The sequence below is a fragment of the Acanthochromis polyacanthus genome, chromosome 12, assembly GCF_021347895.1.
Source record: "Acanthochromis polyacanthus isolate Apoly-LR-REF ecotype Palm Island chromosome 12, KAUST_Apoly_ChrSc, whole genome shotgun sequence".
NCBI lineage: Eukaryota > Metazoa > Chordata > Actinopteri > Pomacentridae > Acanthochromis > Acanthochromis polyacanthus.
In genome coordinates this window covers 588,630-605,283 of record NC_067124.1, presented here as the reverse complement: position 1 = coordinate 605,283, position 16,654 = coordinate 588,630, and the positions used below count along the sequence as shown (strand labels likewise).

Genomic DNA, 16,654 nt, shown 5'->3' with positions numbered 1-16,654 from the left:
TTTGAGAATTTGGGAATTGATGGGACTCAGAAACACCCCCATAGTTTAATCAGCTGTTCCTTGGATCATTTCTGATGGATAAGTCCTGATCAGTCCTCAGAGGTGGATTTGTAGTAGGATCACAATCAGCTGATGTAGTGTTCACTGGTTGTCATGGTTACAGTGACACTGTGCCGCTATCTGGCAATGATACAGAAATCTTTAACTAATCCATGGATCCAGACTATAAGCTGCATCACTGCCAGAATCTGATCCCTTGGTCCTTGAGTCATTTCTGATCTTCAATGAAAACTTCATCTGAATCCATTAGTCTGTTTGAGTGATGCTGCTGACAGACAGACCAGTGCTGATCGTCACATTACCCCGTCTTCTTGCAGAGTAACTATGGATAAATGAGCAGAACTCATCTATGTGTTGTAATTATAAAGCAGCTGGGTAATGAAGTTATTCACTTCCTGAGGTATGAATCACATCATTTTATTAAAAACCTGTGTAGGACTGGTACAGCAGGTACACAATCTGCCAGATGTGGACTGAGCTTGCAGACTCATTACCTCATGAAGTCCTTGTTTGTGCTCAACCATGGACATTTTTAACATGAAGTCACACAGTGAAAACGTTTGAAAAAAGGGGGTGTCAATGATTCAAAAAAAAATATGTGCAAGACAAAAATTAAATGAGCCTTTTTTCAGGGAAAACACTTTCAAAAGAAATCACAAGTCCACATAGACAGTTTGTTGAATTCCCTTGAAATGAACACCTGCTCGCAATTATACTGTCAAAGCCGGTCATGCACTAATCATCATGTTCATAATCATTCATCATCAAAGTATCAACAGTATCAGCATCTCTGCGTGTCAGTGAATAATTCCATAAATTATATTAACCCACAGACAAACTTTTGTAATCCTAAAATTAAAGGCAGAGATTTGCTTCCTTCAAATATTTATCATAAGACCAAAGACATGTGGTCTCATGTCAGCACATTTCAGCTGCTCCACCTGCCAGTGTTTCCATGACAACACTTGCACTGGTAGCTATTTTTCCAACACGGACCACGAATTTCATTACAATAATGAAGAACCAGACGCTAAGTCAAAAACGTTAACTGAAGGCATCATATTTGTAAATGAGCAACGAAGCAAACATTTGTTGTTTCACCTACTTACTGGCAGAGACAGCTGCTCTGAGACTCCACTGTGATGGTGATCTATGTTTTATAAAGACTCCATCTGCAGTCAGTAGATCAACTATTCAACAGCAACCAGCAAGACTCTGTCCTCCCAAGGAAAGAGAGAAAAGCATTCATCACCGGTGGGTATTTTCCACCAGTATCTAGTTCTGGCAAAAGAGGAGAATGAGTGTCAGATAACAGCCATGAGATTACCACAGGAACCCACAGCTGGAGCAGCGTTGGGACGGACTCTAGCCTACGGTCATTCATCTACACTCACTTAGAAAATCCCCAGTCTTCATTTTAATGCAGATTTCCAGTGTAAGAAGGGCTATACAACACAGGGTGATACTGTGAAATATCAAGCAACATTCATGAGAAAAAAAAAAATCAGTTCTCAGACACTGACAGACATAAATATAAAAACACAATAATTAAGCAAACCGAGGGATGTCACTGGAATACAGTGATGCACAAAATAAATTACACACCTTTGTCCTCTGAGGTCAAAACAGACAAAGAAAAGGAATTGTACTGCCTATCTGAGAGTCAAAAAGGTAGCACAGGTACCATTTTATTTACAAATCTTGGTGGGAAAAACCAAAACAGAACATGTTCCTACACTACCTGACAGATTTAATAAGAATCTAAAGCTACTGAAGCTGCTTCTAACCTTTAACCTAAGATGAACTGGATCGTATAAATGGAGCTTTCCCTTAAAGGCCAAAATGACCTCGTCACATGAACAACTGCCCCCGGTGCCTTACCTGCCCTCAGGACTGATGCATTTTACACTGCTGTAGATGGAAACACACTATAAATGGCTGCTGGTGGAAACAGAAGGAGGACAGTTTGCTAACAGATAAGTAGTGTATGGTGATGATCCTGGTTGGTTTGATGACTTTAAAGATTGATCTAATGTCTTTGCCTCCACCCTAATCCCTTCGGCTCAAAACTGAGCACTTTTAAAATGTTACGAGAGCTTGACAGCAATCTTCTGCTCCTTCTTCATCATTCTCTGAGCCTCTTTCTCCATTTTTTCTTTTGCTGCTCCATGGACCTCTTCTCTCTCTCAGCCATTTTCTGTTGTCTGTTACCAAAAGAAAGAGGAAAACAAAAGATCTAATCATTACAAAGCACATCAACAGAAGCTGGGGCACCTGGATCTGAGGAAAACAAACTACCAGTGCTGTAACAATGGTGTACGCCGCCACCTGCTGGCCATCACATGAACCTACACTTCTCATTCAGGCCACTCATTAAAACCAGACATTCACACCAAACATTCACATGCACCGTTACAGCAATGCCACAAAAACAGTGCATGCATCAGTAATGGGACTGTCCCTGTCTGAACCTTATTTTGGAAACATGGCTTCCTATGTTGGAGCAGTGCAGCAGAAACCAACAGACTTGGAGAGGAAACTTTACAGCTCTTCTCTTACTGTTCCAGTGTCTTGCATGTTAAAACTACATTTAGAGAAGCTGTCCTACTGTTAAAACCCTGGTTTCCCCCCTCCTGACAATCAGAGCAGAAATCTGGTCTGGGACCTGATGTCTGACTGAAGCGCTGTTATTTGGTCATGTGAGGGTTTTACAGATCCAGTCTGACACCTCTAAAACTGCTCAGACTGGTAGGAGCTGCCCCAATTATTATTCTCATCCACATTCACTCATTTTTCTGTTTCTAACTGCCAAGTATTTTATTGCTACAGTTCATTTTTTACTTCTGCTCTTCTCCCTGTGGCAGGACTATCATCATCATCATCATCATCATCATCATCATCATCATCATCATCATCATCATCATCATCATCATATCCTGCAGTGTTATGTTCAAGTCTTACACATGACTGAGAATAGAGAAGATCTGTTTAGTTCTTTCTTATCTGTGTAATGCAACCAAATTTCTAAATCTGTTGGGAATTAAAACACTTTGGTGGCGTGAGCCAAGCCTAAAAGAGTGGAACTGCAAGGATTATGAGCTTACAATGTGGAAACATCACAATTATTTTTTTCTTTATTCTGAATAGGTTAACAGATTAAATAGAGACCTTTTTAATCATTACTTAGTGGCCAGGATGCCTACAGCATGCACTCTTTGTGTTTGTGTCAACAAGGTTTTAAACATGAAAAGCAGTCAGAGAACAGGACTCTGCCACGGACGCTCAGTCATATCACTTCTGACAGATGAAATCTATCATAAAAAATGACTTTCCTCTGAGCACAGGCGTGTGTTCTGCATGTGTACGTTATGCACGGATACCGGATCACGTGACCTAAATATGTAGCAGGAACTGATGGCACTCAGAAACACCCCCACAGTTTAATCAGCTGTTCCTCAGATCATTTCTGACGGATAAGTCCTGATAAGTCCTCAGAGGTGGATTTGTAGTAGGATCACAATCAGCTGATGTAGTGTTCACTGGTTGTCATGGTTACAGTGACGCCGTGCCGCTATCTGGTAATGATACAGAAATCTTTAACTAATCCATGGATCCAGACTATAAGCTGCATCACTGATAAAATCTGATCACTTGGTCCTTGAGTCATTTCTGAGCTTCAATGAAAATTTCATCCAAATCCATTAGTCTGTTTTTGAGTAATGAGACAGACAGACAGACAGACAGACAGACAGACAGACAGACAGACAGACAGACAGACAGACAGACAGACAGACAGACAGACAGACTCACATATCTACGCCGTTCCTTGGCAGAGTAATTAAGTGCTTTCATGCGAATGTCAAATTAATACTGAGTTTCTTCTCATTCAGGTTATGTGAGCTTCATTCTAGTTAAAGGTTCTATATACAGGATTTAGATTTTATTATATAGCAGCAAACAACTATTTGCTAAGTAAACATAGAGTATAGTAACAGCACACTTAGAGAATAAAGCCCCACGCTGTGTGTTTTGTTTTTTACCCTGCCCATCTGTGTGTGTGTGTGTGTGTGTGTGTGTGTGTGTGTGTGTGTGTGTGTGTGTGTGTGTGTAATAGTACATGTTGGTGCAGAGAGTAAGTCATTTTCAAACTGTTGCCCCTCCTTGCATACATACCTACATAAACAGAGGGTTAAGCTGATACTCCTATAAACCAAGCACATGGAAACACAGTATTTTATTTAAGTTATTAGCTAATTTATGGTTATTCCTTTTATTCCAGCTCTACTGTTGTCTTCCTGCCTCTCCTTGGCAGTGCTGCTTCTGTTTCTCTCTGTGTTAGTTTAGCCTGAGCAGAGATGATGGAGCTGAAGTTGTCCATAACTCATTACAGCTATTCTACAACGGGCTTGTGGTTGTGGTTGGATTTGTTTTTCTTGGCCGTCACGCACACGACGTTTGGGGTCGTAAATTAAATTTGAACAGCGGAGGAGGTGTGGCTGACAGGTTTCACTTTCTTCTGTTCACATATCAAACATTAGGCTCTGTGGTTGTTCATTAGAGCTGTTTAATGACTGGTTGGTTCAGCTGACAAACTGGTATCCATTGTGCACAGAAACATTCTTGACCGATTACCTGAGCACCTCCTCTGCCTCCCAGGCAGCATCAGATTCGTCCTCCCAGGCGTTTGTGTCCTCCTGCCAGTTGTCCATTTCTCCCAGTTCAGCCTGAACAAACACATAGTTTCTGATTACACCAATGAGGCTGCCACTGTGATTACAGCAGTTCTATTACGAGAGCTACAGCTCATCAATTAGACCAAAACACAGCATTTCACTTCATGTATTATGGTCTGTCACATGTGTCCTGTTGCTACACCAGAGATGGAAGACGATGACACTTCCTCCTATTACACACTAGTTTACAGTGTTCTAGTTTAAATAACTAGCTCTCACTGCAATGACTGCAGAAGCATCACAGAGACACATAGGAGTTCCCCATGGAGGAAAATTATGACTCTTTAGACCAGTGTAATAGCTGGTCTGGTAAAATGTGAGGAATGAATTTGATGTAAGAGCCACAGGGACTTGATGAAGAGTTTTTCTGTCTTTCTGACTCATATTGTAGGTGTGTTCCTCCTGCAGCTTCAGCAAAGTTCTTTACAAGTTGAATGAAAGACAACACTTTTACTTTCCTCTGATTTCTATCAAACATTCCCACATTTTAATAACACATGAGAAATCTGCATCACAATGTAATATACAGAGAACGTGCACTACACATTACATATTAGACATTTTCAGCTCTGATTGTTATCCATGTTCCTAATCCATACTTTGTGGGTTTGTAATTGAATGTTTTCACAGACACTTTTATGTGGAATTACAGTCTAAAAATGACAGGCAATGTACTAGAACTGTATTTAACTTTATACTACTCAACAGTAGACATTTTATTTTGTTCTAAACTTTTCAAACAACTAGAACCCTTGATGTGTGAGGAAGAGCAAACCTGTCTGAACTTTGCAGAGTAGAAAAATGAAACTCACTGAAGGAGGAGTGAAGGTCATCATGTCCTGAGAAGCTGCCAGCCTGCTGGAGAATCCTGCTGAGCCATCAGGCACCAGGTAGTTCAGAGGCTCCCGCTTCTTCAACACAATCTTCAATGTGGAAACAAGAGAAAAAGGAGAGGAACTCAGACTAAAGCTCTTTGTGATGCATTGTTGGTTACCCATTTCTGGAAAACACTGGTAAAAGGTGAGGACAGAAGTATTTGAATCAGTCAGCTGATATTCCCGTTACACTAAACTTTCTGATGAACTTCTATCTGCTGGTCTAACTTGATCATTTCAGTCAACAGAAAATGCAAGTTAATGCAACAAGTTCTTGACTTTTTAGTACACAGCCTACACATTCACTGAAGGTTTGTTGATTGACATTCTTTTAAAAAATCTGTTTTGGACAGTTACTTACATGTGTGAAAAGACTGGAAGCTATTTAGTGCTGAATTGTGGAGTTTAACTATTAAAGTGTTTTTCATCGTTTTTGTCTTCAGGATTTGGTAACTGGATCATAAATCCTGGCTTGAAGATGAACTGGAGCCAAACTCTACATGACTCCTCCTGTCCCACCTAAAATGATAAAAACAGGATCGCACACGTGGCTCTCCAAGTCATTACACGTTCTGATAGCTAGCTGTGGAAATACATCTTCTTTGGATACCAGAATCTGAAGACAAACTTTCATCTCAGACAACTGGGAATAATCTGCTGCAGGTGAAGGGGGCGGGGCTAACCATCTGCCTTCACCTTCCCATCCTACCACAGTCTGACGTCACTGACAGCAGTTCATGCACACCAATGGGTGTCAGCTGTTTGGTGTGCTTAGTTTTTAATACATAACAGTGATGAGTACACTCTGTATGTCCAGTGTAGGTTTGTGACTTCACATCAGTTAAAACACATTCAGTTTGTCTGCACAGTTCGTACGGTTCATTGGTGTGAAAGTTGTTGATCAGTGCCTTCAGTGGACACATCCCCAGCATGTGAGAGCAGAGAAACCTGCTTCAGGGTTTTATTCAAATTTGGCTAGGTGGGTTTTCAGTGCTGCGACCACTTCAGGGTGCTAGTGTTCTTCTTGCTGTTTTTGCATGTAGTACAGTATCATGTTTCCTTAGCCAAAGTGTGCCCACACAACAGGCATGGCTTCTTTCTGTGCAGCAACTATTTCCCGTTTACACTCATAACTGCTTCCAGCTTTCCTACAATGATTAAATGTAGAAAGATGTGGACTAGATTGATGTTAACGGTCCTTATTGTCCCTCATAACTGGGCTACAATGGTTAAACTGCATGCTAGAAGGCAGCCAACTGCACCTGAATTCTTTGCTCTACAAAGACAGTTTTACAACGTAATAGAATGCCAGAGAGACACAGACCTTTCAAACATGTCCTCCAGATTCTCAGTATATCATCAAACTGGTATCCACCTTTTGCTGCAGTGTCTGTGGACATACCTTCTGTGTTTTCCTGATGGTGGGAGCCATGTCTTTGAAGTAGTCAGGCTCTTCATCGACATCATTGGGTGGAGGGGAAACGTTTCCGTTGCCACCTTCAATCTTAATACTTGTAGGAGCCTCTTCATCCCAAGAGCTCCATTCTTCAATCTCCGGCTGTGCAGACTAAACAACAAAATATGACTTGAAGTCAGATACGTTCATGTAAACTGACAGCAGCACATGAAAAATGAGACATTATGTTGACTGTTTATACCTCTGTAAATACTGACCAGCTTTCTGAGCAGGTGCTGCTGATCAACACAATACTGACCTGCTTTGGTACAGATGATGAAAAATCCACTGTTGTAGGGAGAGTTATTTGATCACCACTGAGTTTGCGACCCCTTCCACTCCTGTATTAAAATAAAATATAAAATAATACAATACTAGGAAAAGCAGCAACTGAATGTCACAAAACTTGGTCAACTTAATTTTCTTTAAACATTACAAATGAACCCATCTTAGAACAAAAAACAAATTACACAGACAGGTGGCAAATTAGAGGAAACAACACAAACTGTCCTAGTGAGGTGTTGGGTGAAGAGCGCTGTCTGACGTGTAGGTTTAAAATCTCCCCTGGTGTTCAATGGGTTCAGATCTGCTGACTGTCAAAGCCATAGTATACGATCCACATCATTCTACTCCTCATCAAACCATTCAGTAAGCCCTCGTTCCCTACAGAAAGCTGGCTCTGTCATTCTGGAAGAGACTCCTCCCATCTGGGTTTTCACAGGATAAAGGTTTATATTCAACATTTGCATTGACTCTTTCCTCTAACACGACAACAGGATCAAAACCACGTCAGCAAAACTCTCACATAGCATAAGAGAGCCACCAGGTCCATCAACTGTTGAAGTTTTGGGTTCAGGCCTTCACTGAAGCACTGAGTAATAATATGGTGAAGCATTACTCCTTCGACCATATCCTTATTTTACACATCCCTGTAAACCAACACAGATGGTTTTTGCATCACAATACATCCAAATGTGCACTGATTTTGTAATCAGACGTTTATGCACCTGCAGTTCCATGTTAAAATCACTTTCTATGCTGATGTTTACAGACTGTTCTGGTGGACTAGTCTGATCATGTCCTGTATTAACACTCCCAGTCACCTAAACTAGAGCTGTTCTTCTGTTTTTCCTTACATGTCTCACTAATGCACAAGTAGGGTCACAACATGTGTGCTGTAGACCACAATTTAGACTCTGACTGGAACACGAGCCAGCTGAGCAGTACGTTAGACTGAAGCTCCTGCCATCCATGCCCAAACACAGAGCCCTCTTTCAAAGTCAATACAATGTTTTCCTTTTGGCATCTTGGCAAAAAAAAAATCAACGGGGCCTGCACCATTTAAAACACCAAGAATGGCTGATGATTGCTTATTTAATTCATGCAATGCATGTGTATGAAAGCACCTGTTTCTCCACTCGCTTATGCAGGTTTGACCTTTAATTTGTCCCTGATCTGTGGCTGGATTACAGTGTTATTTCAGCATGTGTGTGAAGAGACACCTAGTTGTGGTGCAAATGCATTTAAGAGTCACCAGTAGATCTTGTCAGTTTAATAAAGGGATAATGCTCAGTTTTTTAATACATTTATGTTTTCATATGAGGAAAGTAGTGTTGCCTAACTGGACTTCCACTTAAACAGTGGCATACATAAACGGTACTGAACAGTTTATTAACTGGACATTCATTTGTGCTTACCTGCATATCAACCTCTTAAAGAAAGAAAGCAAGCTGGCTAGACATGTGCAGATCTTGAATAGACGGAACTGAGTGATGGCCATGATGAACTTGAGCTGCTGGCAGAGAAAAGAGGAACATGTTAGAGTTTACTACAACGAGCAAAGTCTGCAGTAAAGCAGTCTGAACCAGTATTTATGCACGGTACCAGGAAACTTACACGTTGGATAGAAATCAGTCCAACTGATTATGTTATTTAAAATATTGAGAGCTGAGACATTACCCTCCTATCAGAAAACTACCCTGCTTATGTTTCTAATTACAGAACAGGATTGAGTTAAGGCTAACGTTGGGTAATACAAGTTGTACCAGTATTTTAGTTAGGTTAAAACTACTAAACTATTTTCTTATTTCAAGCTTTGTGTACCTTAGCTATCACAAAAATACATACTCACCTTGCAAGGTGTCAACAGACCGTATGCAGGGTAGCTACTTTCTTCTTGAATGGCAGAAGAGACGAGTTCATTTATTTGCTAACCGTTGCTTGCTAGCTTAGCCCACACGAGAACATGATATTGCTTAACCTTTTAAACGTCTGTCTAAGGTGACACATTGGCAGGGACAAATTATATCGCTGTCCTGTCAAAACCACGCATGTAAGAGCTCTACATCCCAGTACGGTTTCATGACAAAACTCCTAAATTTGTGTCGTCGCTCGTCTCCGTCCCATGGCTGCCATCTTTGAACTGGGAGGAGCAGGAAGTGGCACCGTGATCCTGCTGCATTCAGGTGCGATTGGAAAAAGGGGTGGTAACATAAAATTCTAAACGTTTGAATTAGTTTCTGAACCACAGATTGTATGTGAACATTTATATATGCTTATATGCTTATACATGCTTAAATATACATAAAAGATCCCACAATTAAATTGAATTAGCTACCACAGAGCATGCAAGGAATGGGAAACTCTATCGAAGCAAACTACAGTTAGCTTGTATATTTAATTTAATACACATTCCAGGGACACTAATGCAGATTATAACGTATCTAGTTATGCATGAGATACATAAATATTAACCAATTTTAGGATTTTACAAATTTGCACTAATGTATGAAAGGTTTCGTTAGTGAATGAAGCGGTAGTTTGTAGTAAAAAAAAACGCACCGTGACGTAATCTCAAACTACCCAATCAACAAACGTCTTGGACGGAAGTGGCATATTTGAAAACTGGCAGTTGACTTCGAGCCCTTTTTTTTTTACTTTGCTGTGTCTGCTGCCAAGCCCACCAGAAGAAGAAGCATTCCGTTCACCAGGGATTACTGACAGCAGAAACACGGTGAGATGCTTTTGATTAGCAGTGCTGGTCTGTTGTCTTATTAAAAATGTCTTAATTTAGGTTCGACTTCACTGGAGATCGTGTTGCCCACAGATGACCCAGTTTGCCTGCTAGCCTCGTTATCCTAACAATACTGCTAAATATGAGCTAGCTAGCTACCTCAGCTAACTCTGTTTGTTATCGTGAAGGCAGATACTCTGGCAAAGGAACATTGCTGTCCTCTAATCTGTTTTAAACACACCAAATAGACTCTCTCTTGTTTATCAGCAAGTTTACATACCGTCACTGGGCATCTTTACGAAAGTTTCAGTACATCATGGTGGTGAATTAACGAAATAGTTGCATTATATCTAGATCTGTTTGTTTCTCTGTTTGCTACGCTCTTTCTGAGATGTTAAATGTCACTCAACTATAAAGCTGCTGGTTTGGGAGTACCTCGTAACTACTTTTAAATTGTCTACAGTTCTGTGGATCACTAACCGTTAAATGTCATATTATTATCCAGAGGCGCTGTTAGGATCTAGGGGCTTAGCCCACCCAGTCTCTGGCTTTTAACCTGATTTTGAACCTAACTGCACAGTTTTCAAGATATTTCTGAGTTAAAAGATGTTTAAAATGAAAGACATAATTCATCCCACTTTCTTTCTGTGTTTATTCAATGATTCACATTATTAGACTGAAAGCAGGCTTGGCCTGTGGATCTCAGATTGTGTGCCTTATTTCTGATGATGTACACAGCTATAATCACATGTAAAGCTGTGTGACATGGTGACTGATCCTTTAAATAATCTAGAAGAGGAGGTGTAGGTGCTGCTGAGAAAGTTCACCCGTAAAATTCCATAAGGGTCATTCCATATCACATAGACAAAAGACGGTTGCACCACCATCTCAGATTGTCTTCATTTTTTGTTATTCTGCAGGAGGGTAAAAATGATTGAGAAACCCAAAGTTACAGCCTCACAGGCCCACTGGTTTTCATTTTACAGCCTGTTGAAGGAGGGGGTCCTTAATTTTTAAAATCCGTCTGTCATTGTTTGATGATTTCAAACCCTAATAACTCAGGAAGTACTCAATATATCTTCTTCAAATTTTCAAGTTCTTTTAAATGTATATAGATGCATAAAATAAAGTGGTCAGACAAGTGTTATGATGAAAATCTGATGAGGCACCACCATTTAAAAAGTGCATAAAATTACAATAAGCTCCAAAATGAAATGCATTTATTAGGTACTTAACATTTCTCTGCTGGGCCAGGATAGGGCGGATTTTGTTGTCTGGGTCATAAGCAATTTTTTGATGCATTTATGGGACACTAAATGTGCCTAGGGAGGGCTAGGGAAGCTGTCAATCACAGGTCGTTTGCCAAAATTCACCATATTTAGGCTGAAATTACTCCATGTGGACAAGGTGGCACATTTTTGAAATTTTGTAGGTTTGAAGACACACATGAAACCTTGTAGAAAAACTTAAAATGAACTTTGGTTCTTGCTGTATTCATTCTCCACAGCTTATAACAATAAGGACGTTTTTCTCTTTCAGGTGGTGCTGCAAACATAGTGAACAAATCATATGTGTTCTTATGTTTTAGTTAGTGAACCAGGTGACACTACAGAATCCTCTGAGTCAGAAGACATATCCTCTGGGCAGTACGTAGCACGTCTATATGATGGCCAGTGGTGGCTTGGCATATCCTTGTGGAGATCAAAGTCAAAAACTGTTGTTGAATAGCTTCCATGTCTCTAATATGTTTAATTTAGTGACATTTGATCGTCTAGTTTGTTTAGGTCGTAATTTGTAAGAAACCACCAGCTAGTTAAAAACGCCTACCCCTGTACACTTTGTGCCTCATTTTCAAGATGATGACAAGCAGAACCAAAGTTCTTTTGTAGTTTTTTTGTAAAGTTAAGATAAAGATTAAAAATTTTGCTAAGTATGAAACTTGTACAACCTTGTCCACAATCTGAAATTTTAGTTCAATCAATCAATCAGAGTTTATTTGTATAGCACTTTTCATACAAAAGTAGCACAAAGTGCTTAACAATTTAAAAACAAACAATAAAAAACAATAAAAAGACAATGGCCCACATCCCTCCCAAACCCTGCCCCACAGCATACTTCCTAAGAACACACAGACATACACACGCAGACAGTCAGACGCACACGCACACTACTGTAAAAGAAATAATAGTGTGTATTGGCTGAGAGCAGAAGCACCAGAAAGAGGAAACACCATCAATGAGAGTCGCCTGCACCCGGGGCAGCAGCAGCAGGCCCCATCAGGGCCAACAGGCCACCTAGCTCCAGGGCCACTTGGCCCTGGCCCCGCCAAAGCCCCAGATGCAGACGGCTCCCCACTGAGGAAACACTGGAATCTAAAATAGGCGTGTTAAAAATAACACGTAAAAACTAAAAATTGAAGAATAAAATAGCTACTAAAAGATAAAGAATAGTAAAATAGTAAATAAATAGTAAAATAAATGGTAAAATAGATAGTAAAATAAATACTAAAATAGTGAAATAATAATATAGTATACAAAATAATAAAATAAATATAGAAATAAAAGCAAAACCAGGGAATAAACAGTATAAATCAAGGCATTAAGATAAAATAAAAGCATTATGTAAAAGCCAGTTTAAAAAGGTGAGTCTTGAGCCTGCATTTAAAAGTCTCTACGTTCTCTACAGCCCTCAGGTCCTCTGGCAGGCTGTTCCACAGGCGAGGGCCATAATGTTGAAAAGCTGCCTCGCCATGTGTCACTGTATTCACCTTGGGAATTATCAAAAGGCCAGTGCCAGAGGACCTGAGGGTCCGTGAGGGTTCATAAGGTAAAAGTAGATCAGATAAATATGAAGGCCCAAGACCATTAATACATTTAAAAACTGTTAAAATAATTTTAAAGTCTACCCTGAAGCACACAGGGAGCCAATGCAGTGATTTTAAAACTGGTGTAATGTGGTCCCGCTTTCTGGTCTTCGTCAGGACTCGTGCAGCTGAGTTCTGCAATAATTGGAGGTGAGAAATAGTTTTTTGGGAAGACCAGAAAGCAGGGCATTACAGTAGTCCATTCTACTAGAAATAAAAGCATGCATTAACATCTCTGTGTTTGCTAGAGAGAGAAATGGGCGGACTCTGGCTATATTCTTTAAATGGTAAAACCCTGTTTTAGTTACTTGTTTAAGATGAGGTATAAAATTAAGCTCAGAGTCAAAAATGACACCCAGATTTTTTACAGAACCAGCAGGTTTAAAGGATAGCGAAGACAGTTTTAATAAAAGTTTCTCTCTCTTGGCCTCAGGGCCGATAACTAAAACCTCAGTCTTGTCCTGGTTGAGCTGCAAGAAATTCTCTGCCATCCAAGATTTGATGTCTAAAATACAGTTAAAAAGGGCATCGACTGGCCCTGTGTCATCGGGAGACACGGCAATGTAAAGTTGAGTGTCATCAGCGTAACTGTGAAAACTGATTCCGTGTCTCCTGATGACATCTCCAAGTGGGAGCATGTATAAGTTAAAAAGAATGGGACCTAAAATTGAGCCTTGAGGCACTCCGTATTTCATTTTGTGGACATCTGATGAGCATGTATCCAAACTTACCAGAAAACTTCTATAATAATAGTCAATATAGTCAATATATAATAATAAAATAATAGTCATTTTCTGCTAATGACCAATTTTTGAGACATTATTGCAAAGTTGTGAAAAACATTTTCAGTACTAGTCATGCTTTGATACTTACTTTATGTTCTATCCTACCAAACTGAACCATTATATGAAAAGCTTGTCTGAAGAATTTTTTCACATATTGAGAGATCTGGTATACAAAATATATGAGACATATACCTTGCTTGAAGCTCAAAATATTATGTACTATATACATATTTTTAGTCCTGAAAATTTCAAGTAGATATCTTGAGAGGTTCCTGAGATATAAAGTTGTGAAAACTGAAAAAAATGACAGACGGAAACTTAAAAACATGACCCTTGCCCCTTTGTGGGCCTGTAGAACCATGAGGATTGGGTTTAGGACCTCAAAATTTTGGCTTTCCCAATGAAATGTACCAAAGAATGGTACAAAAAAAAATGAAGCAACCACTTTTCTGGATTTTTGTGTATTTGGTATGGAATGACCCATGACACAATAAATCAAACTGAATGCCTAAAAATAAGAATAGTCGGACCAAATCTGAAGTCTGTGTTGCTGATAAACGACACAGAGGATTATGTTCAAGTTTAGCCTCATGATAACTGATCTCACAACCTTTTCTCTACTTCATCTGGCCTCATCTGCACTTTGTTGCCTTCATATTTAGCATGTCTCTAGCCCCATTCTTGCTGTATTGGATTACTTTACTGGCTATCAACAGATGGCAGTAATAACAAGCCCTGTACTGCACATGCTCATACGTAGTTTTTTCAACATTTGAGGTTTTAGCTTTTGACAGCCAGGCCGTTGATAAGTGTTGTTCACTGAGTTGTCTTTTTTTAACTGTACATCTTAATTTAAGGGAGCACGTCACCTTATTTGTGTTCATATACTTTGTTTATCTGCTGCTCAGTTTCAGATGGAGGAAGAGGAACATACAGACAGAAAGCAGCAGCTTGCCATGCTTTATCAAAAGCTCAAAAAAATTAAAAAGTCCCTCAATGAAGGTAATGGAATTCCATGTAGTCCTGTAAGATTTCTGTACATCAGTATGTCAGTCTGTGCTTCATTCAGTCATCATCCTTCACTTGTTACAGATGACACGGACAATATTAATCAGGTCATCAGCTCCAACTTGCCCGAATCATGCCTCGCATATTTAATGGACCTGGAGAAGAAGGGGGACCCTCACTCAGATCATAACCACCTCACCAAGCTCTTTGACAGTTATACCAGAGTGTTCTCTAATATGCCTCTGCTAAAACATTGTCAGAATGAGAGCTACGCCAGAATGTTGGTCAGATTTGCAGAGCTGAAAGCGTAAGCACATTTTAAAATACTACATCCTGTCTGGTTTGAACTGTTTGTTCACTGATAAATTTGTCCATTAAAGGTAAATAAATTCCACTTGTATTTCATAAACCAGCATTATGGACGTTTAGTCCGTTTCCTGTTTTCGTCTGTTAGAATTCAAGACATCAATGAGGCGGACGCCAACTTCAACGTGGCAACATCCAACAGCCAGAACTTTGCATTTGTCCACATTGCACATGCAAAGTTTGAACATTCTCGAGGTAGAGAGATGCTTCTTGTTCCTGCTGTGAACATGCACACATTGTCATCAAGAGTATTTTATGTCGGCTGTATTTCTTTACCAGGCAACACAAAGAGAGGCATTTACATATTGCAGGAGGCAATCGAAGTGGACGCCAAGCCAAAGGAACTGCTGGAGGCTGCCTTGCAGAGCATGCAGGCAGGAAAAACACAACCGTTTTATTCAGAAGATAAGGAAAATCTTCCATGTGAGTATTTATTCAAGGTTTACCTGATAGCTTAATAAATACCAATCAGCCACAACAGCTAAAACAGGTTACGTAATGCTGGGTAGGTCCCTCTCATACCTCCAAAATAGATGTGAACCAGTGGGGCATGGACTCTGTGTTTCACAGTGGATCTTCTGTCAGGGTGTTGGTAGGCTGTGGATTGGTCTTGCCCCACTACACCCTCTGCTCAGAGGAACTGAGATCTGAGTAGTTTAGAGGCTGAGTCAGTGTCTGGGACTCTGTCATGATCTCTGAGTCGTTCATCAGCCGTTAATGCAGGGTGTTGGGGGGGCATCGTACTGCCTGAGGAGGCTACTGCTGTCAGAGAGTGCTGTTTCTAACATCTACATGAATGCCAGCAACCACGGTTTCCCAACAGATCGTTGCATTCTAACAAGATGATCAATGCTTCTCACTTTGCCTGTTGGTGATTTTAACGTTGTGGCTGATGCAGCTGGTTTGCCAGATTAGAACGTCGCAGAGTTAGTGGTTATTGCACGGTAGAACTCTTAGCTGAAACTGTTTTCAGTCATTGTGCTTTACTTATCGATCTGTTTTCTGCTTTCTTTCTGCCAGCATTGCCAAACAGTAATGTACCCGATTCTGTCAAAAAAGGCTCAGAATTCCCAAAAGTAAGCAGAATGTCGGATGGGACAGGCGACTTGCAGCTCTCCAGTATTTTTGCTTCAGGGTGAGAATATAACAGCTTTCAACTTTTAAAAAGGCTTGAATTCTGCTCATTTTGTCGTATATAATTATAAGGTAATGTTGTTTTTTTCTACATCGACAAATCGGTAAAAGAAGATGTTTTCAAGGTAAAACATCTTCTTTTACTGATTTGTTGGTGTAGAAAAAACGTTACCTTAAATTTAAAAAGGTTTTTTTTCTTGTGACGTTTTCTGCTCTCTGGCCTTCAGCATGGAGCCCCTCAGCGGATCAGATGACCAACTACCAGCCTGGAGATCAGGATCTCAACGCCAGAGAGCAGCTGGGATGGTGGGTTTCATCTTGCTGCATTAAACTTATCAGGCAGGGTTTGAAGTTTCTAAGT

The 16,654-nt window shown here is 40.1% G+C and overlaps 2 protein-coding genes across 3 annotated transcripts in view; one reads left to right on the top strand and one right to left on the bottom strand.

The window, feature by feature from the left end:
- Positions 1 to 461: 461 nt before the first annotated feature.
- ebag9 (estrogen receptor binding site associated antigen 9) lies at positions 462 to 9,574 on the bottom strand. 2 transcript variants are annotated; one of them, XM_022208993.2, is made up of 7 exons: positions 9,256 to 9,574; positions 8,822 to 8,919; positions 7,384 to 7,465; positions 7,071 to 7,235; positions 5,606 to 5,716; positions 4,693 to 4,784; positions 462 to 2,264 (listed from the first exon to the last, which is right to left on the bottom strand). In XM_022208993.2, exons 2-7 carry the CDS (start codon positions 8,902 to 8,904, stop codon positions 2,186 to 2,188), a joined length of 612 nt encoding a protein of 203 aa, XP_022064685.2. In that variant the 5' UTR covers positions 8,905 to 8,919; positions 9,256 to 9,574; the 3' UTR covers positions 462 to 2,185. The 2 variants fall into 2 exon arrangements, with proteins under 2 accessions (XP_022064685.2, XP_022064686.2); XM_022208994.2 differs by having other exon boundaries at positions 8,822 to 8,916.
- A 447-nt stretch (positions 9,575 to 10,021) lies between these two features.
- ttk (ttk protein kinase) overlaps positions 10,022 to 16,654 on the top strand; it is a 21,339-nt gene continuing 14,706 nt past the window's right edge. Inside the window, 7 exon segments of the mRNA XM_051956571.1 lie at positions 10,022 to 10,137; positions 14,694 to 14,787; positions 14,878 to 15,100; positions 15,248 to 15,354; positions 15,439 to 15,582; positions 16,180 to 16,294; positions 16,521 to 16,599. Of these exon segments, the coding sequence (XP_051812531.1) occupies positions 14,700 to 14,787; positions 14,878 to 15,100; positions 15,248 to 15,354; positions 15,439 to 15,582; positions 16,180 to 16,294; positions 16,521 to 16,599 (756 nt within the window). The 5' untranslated portion in view covers positions 10,022 to 10,137; positions 14,694 to 14,699.

Coding starts and splice junctions, on each gene's coding strand:
- ebag9 (XM_022208993.2), bottom strand. CDS start 8,904: ATGGCCATCACTCAGTTCCGTCTATTCAAGATCTGCACATGTCTAGCC. Junction 7,466..8,821: donor TTTAAGAGGTTGATATGCAG/GTAAGCACAAAT, acceptor ATTTTAATACAG/GAGTGGAAGGGGTCGCAAAC. Junction 4,785..5,605: donor TGACCTTCACTCCTCCTTCA/GTGAGTTTCATT, acceptor GTGTTTGTTCAG/GCTGAACTGGGAGAAATGGA.